This window comes from Electrona antarctica, assembly GCF_951216825.1.
Source record: "Electrona antarctica genome assembly, chromosome: 24".
NCBI classification, from domain to species: Eukaryota; Metazoa; Chordata; class Actinopteri; order Myctophiformes; family Myctophidae; genus Electrona; species Electrona antarctica.
In genome coordinates, this window is record NC_136803.1 from 9,094,117 (window position 1) to 9,103,624 (window position 9,508).

The 9,508-nt window shown below is 44.3% G+C and overlaps 1 protein-coding gene across 1 annotated transcript in view; it reads left to right on the forward strand.

Annotated features, from left to right (window-relative positions):
• Positions 1–1,025: 1,025 nt before the first annotated feature.
• igfbp2a (insulin-like growth factor binding protein 2a) overlaps positions 1,026–9,508 on the forward strand; it is a 39,759-nt gene continuing 31,276 nt past the window's right edge. The window contains exon 1 of the mRNA XM_079495134.1: positions 1,026–1,612. Coding sequence (XP_079351260.1) covers positions 1,225–1,612 — 388 coding nt within the window. The 5' untranslated portion in view covers positions 1,026–1,224. The remainder of the gene's footprint in view (positions 1,613–9,508) is intronic.

Sequence of the window (9,508 nt, forward strand, 5' to 3'; positions counted from 1 at the left end):
GCATCTGTGCAGCCAGTCACACAGTGTGCACAATAGACGACAAGAGATGTGGAGTTTCTGGACACGTATTATCTATCTATAAATGCACCACATCTGTCTCTCTGTCTGTGTGTACGGCTGTGATGCACGTAACTCGAGAACCGTTCGTCCCACCGACTTCAAATTCGACACACTTGTTCCACCCCCACAGCCCACAGGGAGTGCAGTGCCGGTGTCGAGTCGGTCGGACCCACGGTTGTCCAGAACCAGGCCCGCGGGAAGTACTTTACACTAGCAGGGGCTGAACGTGTACCTGGGGGTGCGCGCGCATAGCGCGCGCCGCATTTTCACGCGCATTTTCACGCGCAAACGTGGCCTTTACTTTCCCTCTCCACACGCAAGTTATATATGAACGAACTGACACAGGCAATTAACCAGGATAAGGTGCCAATACTGTGATACAGCATATTTAAATATCTTTTTTTTTCTCTTTCTCTCCTGTTCGAGGGGGGGCTGTGCCTGGGGGGAGGGGGTGCTACAGCCCCCCCAGCACCCCTACTTCCCTCAGCCATGTCCAGAACCGCCACAAAAGGCCTCGATCTGCCCGGGCTCTGGACAGGGCCCCTACCCAAGGTCCGTATGGAGCTGGCCTGTTCTGACATCACAACACTCCATATTTGGGCATGCCTGACACAGAACTCCATATATAGGAATGGGACACAGAGAGACAGATACAGAAATCTCCATATGGGCATAAAAGGGACACAGACAGATGGGTGGAACGGGTACAACGGGACACAGAACTCCATATATGGGAATAAAGGGACACAGAGAAACAAATACAGAAATCTCCATATATTGACATGGGTACAACGGGTATTGCATGTGGCATGGATCTCCAACTTCCATCGTTACAAGAACTCCATATATGGGCATAAAACTATAAAAGGGACACATACAATAACTGGGTGGGGCATGCATTTCCAACTTGCATCGTTCCAAGTAGGCAAGTGCCGGGCAGTGGGCACCACTCTAGTTAAGGAAGGAGTCATGGCTCTGATGTGCACATTTGAATCTGGCTGTTCGTAGGACCCAGCAGACCTCGTAGACCCCCCGAGCTTCACCTGTTCGCATGCACACTTCTCTTTGCTTTAGTTTTTTTTCCCCCTTTTTTTTTTTTTTTTTTACCTGGGACTGCCTTTCTTTCCATCGCTCAATGATTTGACCCAAAAAAGCCTTCACGATATGCCGACGATGATGATCTCGTACGCGGGCTGCGGCTTGCTGATCTCGCTGATCGCGGGCGCTTGTTCTTCCCTGGCCGCCGCCGAGATGGTGTTCCGCTGCCCGGGCTGCACCGCGGAGCGCCAGGCGCTCTGCCCGAAGCCCGCCGAGGGGACCTGTGCGGAGATCGTGCGCGAGCCGGGCTGCGGGTGCTGTCCGGTGTGCGCCCGGCGAGAGGGCGAGCTGTGCGGCGTGTACACCCCGCGATGCTCCAGCGGTCTGCGGTGCTACCCAAAGCCCGACTCCGACCTTCCCCTGGAGCAACTGGTGCAGGGACAGGGGCTGTGCGGACACAAAGTGGACACCGAGCCCGCCACTTGGAGCCTGGAGCACCGGGAAGCCACCAGCGGTCAGTTTACCGTAAAAACCCCTTCCTTTGATCAATTTTTAATGAGACTGTCTAGACTATAACCGTCAGTGGCTTGCACAGTTGCACTTAGTTCCTGAGTGTTGCCACTGCATGCAGCTGTCAGAGAAGACTGCAAATATGATCCGCAAAATGTAATTCGTTTGACCTTTAGCTTTTAGACAACCAGCGAACAACAAGTTACAGCCTTTGTCCACTTCTAGTTCTATTATGTAGGCCCAGCACTGCAGTAGGACTTATGGGCTAAGCTCAAGCTGTACAAGAGACAACAGGAGAGTAGCCTATAGGCAAGGTAGTCCTAATGAATGAATACATTAATTGAACTATTACCAGGTCCATACTGCACATGTTTTCTTTAAATTGGGATCAAACATTGCATTTATTCTTGGGCACAGCCTAATTTTGCAGAATGAGATATATCCCTTTTAACTAATGTCTAATGTAACTATAATGTATATCTAGACCTAATATTATCTAAATGTACCTTCTGCCTTAACATCAGCTTTGATTAGGCCACTTGTGATTTATGAAAGGAATACTCTCAAATAATGTTCTGCACAACACTGTAACAACATTACAATGTTGTAAGGGGAGTTTATTATTATAATATAGCCTCGCGGCTAGCAGCCTGGAAATTCCCCAAATGTTGTAGTTGTTGGGCACTACACAAAAACAATATTAATGTTGAAGATTTCTCAGGGGGAGAATAGAACAGAGGGCAAGACAGAGAGAGAGGGGGGAATGCTGCATTGATTGGAAACGTGGACTTTAGGCTTTGACCGGGAGGTACTGTAAACTGGTGTGGGTGGTTATGTTTACATGCAAGGCTGCAACCATTATCTAATTCAAACCAAGGGAAGTTGCTTTAGAATAACTGTTTGGCTGCCCGTCCACTAGAATAAAATATAAGTCACCACCAGTTTGAAGCTTTAACCACATGAGCCAGTGTCCCTATTCCTGCCATGCCATGTCATAGGCAAATATTCTGCAAAAATAGCACACCTACAGGCTCCAGGAGCAGCTATTTCCAGCAAAGAAGAATGACAGTATATGGTTTAAGTGATTAATTCACACATGGGCCAGAAAAAGGGCCACATTAGTTTTTTTGTGTGAGGTCAGTCTAAATAAAAAAAAGAATATATAATTCTGTTCTCCATTAATTTAATGTAGGCTGCATGCCTATTCATTGCTTGGTCATGATCAGGGTGCAGGGATTTGTCATGTCTCTGATCTTTGTATTCATTAGGGTTTGCTTGTACAGTAATTTAGTATAGCCTACTCACTTGAACCCTAGTATCCTGATTCTGGGCCTGTCATAATAGGCATACATTCAGCCAAAGTAGGTGAACATTTGGCAAAAAAAATAAGCTTACAGGTCTTAGCTTGTAAATCAGCTATTTTCGTCAAAGAGAACAGAGAGAAAAGGAGGGTGCCAACGATAGACCCCTGGGGGACCTTGCCGTCCAGCTGAATTATATAGGGCTTAAGTGATTAACAGCTGTACTGTACTTGTAAGTGTCCCTCTCCCTCTGGGCGAGTGCATCAGCTAAACACCGTAGAAAGTTCTGCGTATAAACAGTGCTGTCAAGTAGTGATCATTGTAAAGTTAAACACATTTGCAGAGTTAGCAGTGCACATGCATTCTTTGTCAGAGTTTTACCTCTCAACATTGACACGTGTTCGGGTCGGACTCTGCAGTGGAAACGAGCCACGCAACGACTCCTATATCACAGATTAATTCACAGAGACAGCATGCAGGGTCATGATACACAGGATGTCGATTAAGTCATTTTTTATGAATATTTCGATATGTCTGAGGTTTTCCTCTGCAATAATAAAGTACACAATAAAGCACCTTGTACCTACCTACCTACTGTGTACCCTACCTACAGTACTAAGTTCGTTTTAAATGTATGCTTACCGGACCGGTACATATTTATCCTGGTCTATTGTGCTTCATTATGAATACATATCAATAAGAGACGCTGTATGTGTGATGATCTGAATTAAACAAGGATCTATTCGAATAAAGCAGCACTAAATCAGGCTGAAGCAAATATGAGTACGTCTGCAAACTTGTTTTGATGAGTGGGACATTCCAAAGCCTAGGGGTCTTGACAGTAAAGATCAAGTCACCTTTGACCCCATAGATTTCTGGCTGGCTGCACGGGCCCTGCCTGAAGTAGCTAAAAGCTAAAAACAACCTGTTAAGATCTAGTTCAAATCAACTCAAATACCAACTCAAGTGGTGGGAAGATATGCTATAGGCCGGGGTCAGTGTTTCAGACTGTCTTTTAATATACAACAAAGCTTTGTGTATTCCGTGCAAGCTGGAGAAAAGACAGCTGAGGTCGTATGGTAGCAATGTACAGATGATTTCAGAATCAAATCCCTTTTTTTATTTGTCAAAATTCAAGAGCCCCCTCCCCCCACCCACCTGCCCCTGAACCAAACAGAACTTGTGTGCCATCTGCTCCCTGAAATTACACTGTTAGCTTAGCAGAGACATTCAGCCGTACCTGCGGGGCCATCCAGACGAAGCCCACGGGACTGAAATAGCTCCAGATAATCCCTCCCCTCCCGGCTTTACCAAAACACGGGCATTTGTGCCATTTCCCCCTTAGGCGACGACTTCATGTGTACCCGTGCCAAGAATCCCAGCGTGCCTCTATTGAGTTCCATAATAACCCACCCCCACCCCACCCCCACCTCCTTGTCCTTTCTCTGGCTTTCACTCTCTCGCTCGCTCTCTCTCTCCATCTCTCTCTATCTCTCTCTCTCCCCTTTTTCCTTCCTCTGGACAAGGGTGCTTGAAGACAATGCAAACAATAGCTGCGACGCCACTGAGCCGAGCGAACGGTGCTGGAAGGGAAGGGAAAGGTACTTTATGGTATGAGAGGTCAGGGGGTGGAGGGCCTCTCTTCGACTGGGGTTTGAAAGCCCTACATGGTGAGAAAGTCATGTAACGGGCGATTAAAAAAAACCACCAAAGATCCTGTGTGCTGTTTTTGGAGCTCGCAAGGTTGAAAATCGGGGCTGAGATATTCTTGTATTTCAATATTATATTTGTGATATGACTTTGGTGTACGGTAGGCCCTACCTATATGAACGTGGCTTACTTTTACTTTTGCACAATTTCTCCTTTCAGCGCACTTATACAGAAATGTGCCGGAGGATCGCAATTGCTTTGTATTTGCCTCCATGGAAAGAAATTTAAGATTTCGTCCGGCCAATTCTGACAAGGCACCAGAAAATGTGGTCAAGGACTCGGAGGCTGCCTGAAATAGCTTTCCCTTTTAAGGAAAAACAAAATTGCAGCATAGTTTTGTTTGTTTATTTTGCAAATTCATACGAAGCAGGGGTCAATGTTATGTTATTGTTCAGTGGTTGATCAGGGAGCCGTAGTTCTCATTCGGATGAACCCCAGTAGTTACTTGAGACATGGAAAGTAGTCTTTCTTGGAGTCAGGGCTAGGTGGATCGCTTCACATGCTTCACAATGCTTCATTGGTGGTGCTGTATCACTGCTCTTTTTATTTGATGAAATGAAATGAAATGAAATGATTACTATATTTACCCAGGGTATCTGGGCTAAACTCAAGAACTTGTTTCCAGCCAGGCCCTGCTCATAGAACACATTTCATCGTAGTGGTTCAATGCCTTGTTCAAGGGCACTTCAGCGGTGGTAATTTTAACATGTCGGACGGCTGATTCGAACTGGGAACCTTCCGGTATCAAGACCGCGCCGCTATCCGTTCGGCCACCGCTGCCACAATCCCTTCAGATCAACTGAAACTACCGTGTGCCGTGCCACTGCGGCCTTTGTATAGCCAGGACTTATTGTTGTTGAATGCCTGAAGTGTTGCGTGATATCGAAGACAAAAACAACAGGGGCTACTACGTTTGAAGCACCAATTTGTGGATACGCCTTATACACAATGTACACACTAAGCTATAAAACTATACCCTCATTGCTACGAATGAAAGAAATTCATCATGGGGATTTATCTTTATTAAGGGGCCAAGCTCGAAGGGCCTATGGTCCCTTATTGTATCTGTTTTTTTTTTCTTCTCCTTCTGCCAAAATTTGCAGTTCTGGCTTAACCGTGCAGTTGGTGCTGTTAGCACAGTCTTACCACAGAAATAAACCCTCTTTATTCTTTATTCTGAGAAGCAGGTAATGGCAATCCAAGTCATTCACTATAATGTGTTAAGTCACTTAGTGCAGGCAAGGGTTACGCCTTGGCTGCACGCCGGTGTCGCACACTGAAGATCGCACTCAGAGGCATTGTGAGCTTGTAGGTCTGCTATTTTTGTATTTTCACAATTTTTCAGTGTGTGACATGACACGCAACCAAGTATAAATCATCAGGAGCTAGAGTGAAGGTGACAAAAGACTCCCCGGTGAGTTACCTTGGAGTTGTGGATAAGGAAGGGGGTTGTTGTCTATACATGGGTTCCCAACGTGGGTTCGGGTGAGTGGGGACCCCCAGGGGTCCTTGAGGGGGTAGCAGGGTGTCCCCAGATAATGTATTGATATAGTTAGGAGCCAAATGGACCACAACAGGTCCTGTAAAGACGGATCCTTTTGGTTCCATTTGTACATTGGGCTCCCAAAGATACAAATCCCATCAAATGGAGGTCTGCGGCCTAATGCATACCAAGATGGGGGTCCTTGAAGTGAAAAAAGCTTCCTAAGATCCTGTGACAAATTGTGACATACAGGGAGCAAACAAGGAAGAACAGAGTTGTTTCAGAGTTGAACATATATCAACTCATTATTCACAAATAGGGCATAGGGGAAGTATACTATTCAGATGTGCTGTTGTTACTATATACTGTACTTACAGTATATACATGGTTAATGACAACTCGGTTAATTTATGTTAAACTGAGAATGCCACTTAATTCACAAACGCCCATATTTGAGTGGTGTAAACCACTCCTACAACTGGCTTTGTTAGTCTGTCTGTCTGTCTGTCTGTGCAAAAAAAATGAGCATGGTTGATGCTGATTGGTTGATGCTGATTTCATTACGTCAGACATTACGTCAGAACACAGCTGATCAGGCTATATAATACCTTACACCACTCAGTTCACACGGGTGTGATTTTTTCCTTTATCGGTCACTTTAAACTTTTGTCTGTCCATTTTAATTGTTCATGCACAGCAAAAAAATCCAGAGCATTCAAATGTGGTGTAGCTCAACACAGCAACAGTTCATGTTAATTGGCGTTAATTTGTACACTCGTCGGCGTCAGAGCAACACTCAGCACTTTACTGTGCAGTTGCCTGTTAACCCATTTTAGGCGGGAACCCCTTTTGGTGTTTTAAAGCATTATGTTATACTTTAGCTATTGAAAAATAGCAGATCTACAAGCTCATAGCGCGCCACCGAGTGGCGCGCTACGAGCTTGTAGGTCTGCTATTTTTGAAAAATCCAAGAACCACTGACATAGAAACATAGCTTTTTCAGAAAACTGTCAGGATGTAGAAGACATTTGTAGAATCGTTCTCAGGGTTAATGCCCCGCGAGTCTAATGTGTTTGTGCTTGCCCTGGATCCTCCGCTGTAATAATGCCCCTGTGCCATAGGGTTCAACAAGCGGCTGGTAGCCAGCTACAGTATACCTGGCTGTGCTGCGTGGCCTCGGATGCCATCGGCCGTACGTGCCAGGTCCTGTCCAAGGGCTCCAGTTTTAGTCTCCCCCCGTCGGGCCAGAAAAGCCTGTAAGGTAAACACATCTGCACTCCTGCTGAGTGCGCGCTTCTAGGAAGACAGTCCCAGTTGGCCCGGCGTAACGGATGACGAACTGCAGGTTCCTCTATGCTGGAGCTTTCAGCAGCTTCTGACAACCCCCCCGGTTACGTGCCTTCGTACGCCGGCCACTAATTTTGCGGGGGTGCGTGACTTAATTTCACACCTGAGCTTTCGTGAGAGGCCGATTGAAAGGCCCATTATCGCTGGCCAAATTCCTGAAATGATTGAGGCCCCGATACAGCCGATGATGGCCCACTGAGATGTTGACCTTGACTACTGCGCTGGTGTTCTAACACGCCTTAAGCAAAAGGAAAAAAAAACACTCAATAGGCTCAGAATTGTGCAGAACGGTGCTGCTAGACTTTTAAACTAAAACCAAGAGAAAAGAACATAATATTCCTCCTATGTTTTACTTGAGTAAAAGTATCAATACTGCAATGTAGAACTAATATTTGGAAGTTTTCAAATTTATAAAAAAAAATTGTGATGCACAATATAATCGGTAGCGTATCGAAATCGGCCATATAAAAATGCCATATTGATAATGGTATTGGATCGGTCTCAAAATAATCCAGATTATTTTCCACAGATGTTGAGGACGCAATAATAATGTGACCGTCAAATGGCTTTGTACGAGCAGCCAGTCCGCCTGTCTCTGTCTCTTTAAGAGCGTCAGTTGTTAGTGAGGGAGGGCGAGCTCCAAAAGTGGTCTTTGGTATACCACTCGGACTCCACAAAAAGTGGTATATACCACTTTTATGGAGGTAGTGGGGAGGGGGGGGGGGGGGGGGAGCTTACCATTGACTTTCACCAGCAAAACAAAAAATCACAATATAAATATAATATAATAATGTAATATATCAGTATCGGCCGATATGACCCTGCACAAATAATCGGAGATCGGATATTGGCCATAATTTCAATACAGTGCATCTCTTAAAAAAAACCTTTTTGAAAATAGCATATCTACAAGCTCGCATTGTGAGTTTGTAGATCGGCTATTTCCAAATGGTCGAAATGTATATATAGGGCTGAAGTGTTTAATGCATGTTTTGTAATAATAATCAAAGTAACTAAAACTTTAGTTACTAGAACTAAAGTTTTCAAATAAATGTAGTGGAGTAAAAGCACTGGGAATTGGAAAGGCTCAAGTAAAGTAAAAAAAAATACCTCAAAGTTGTACTTAAGTACTTAGTTACTTTACACCACACTGCTTTGCGCACATCCAGTTCCTTGCTGTTGCTGGACACACAAAATGACCATTTAAAAGGATAAAACTCCGCACGACAGCTCAGTGTTTTGTTTATTTAAAACACTGTCATTATACAGGGTACACGATGTTTCCGCCACAGGCGGTCGGTCAAATGATGAAGGCCAACTGTGGCCGAAGCATTAAAACTGCCTGTAATGACAGTGTTCCTGGAATAAAGTTCTCAGTCGCCATGACTGATTTCAGTCTTTTTGATTCCATAGAAGCCATCATCATCAATCATGTCTTCCTTGGAGGCATGTTGCACATGCTCTCAATGCGTTGCGCATTAAGAGCTTGTAGATCGTCTATTTTCGGTTATTATTTTAGAGCAATTTATGTGGTCAGACTAGCAATATGTTCTGAAGCATCTTCCATAAAATATGTAATTGTCTCGGCCGGCTACCTCATATGAAAGCAAAGGTTAAAGCCTCAATCTGTGATTTCTGTAGCCTGGTTGACAGCAGGGACAATATTACAAAAACATCATAATTTTACATATTGTGTTGATTCAAAACATAGCAGATACGTGCCTGAGGAAATCAGGCTTGACAAATCACTGTCCTCTTTCAAATCACCCCTTTGAATGTACTTTTCTTTTCTTTTCAAAATCATTTTATTCAGGTTTTTATTTAATTTTTATACAGTAGCCCAGGGGCAAGTCTTAAACATACAGTATATAGAATATCAAAATAAAACTCAATCCCCTATCCCACCCTCCTCCCACCCACAATCCCAGAATGTACTTTTAAAACATTTAGAAATGTTATTGTTTGATTCTCTTAATTACAAATATTGTATTTCTCGCTGCACTTTAAATTTACATTTTATCAATTAAAAATATCTGAATTTATTTCTTCATTTTTAAAA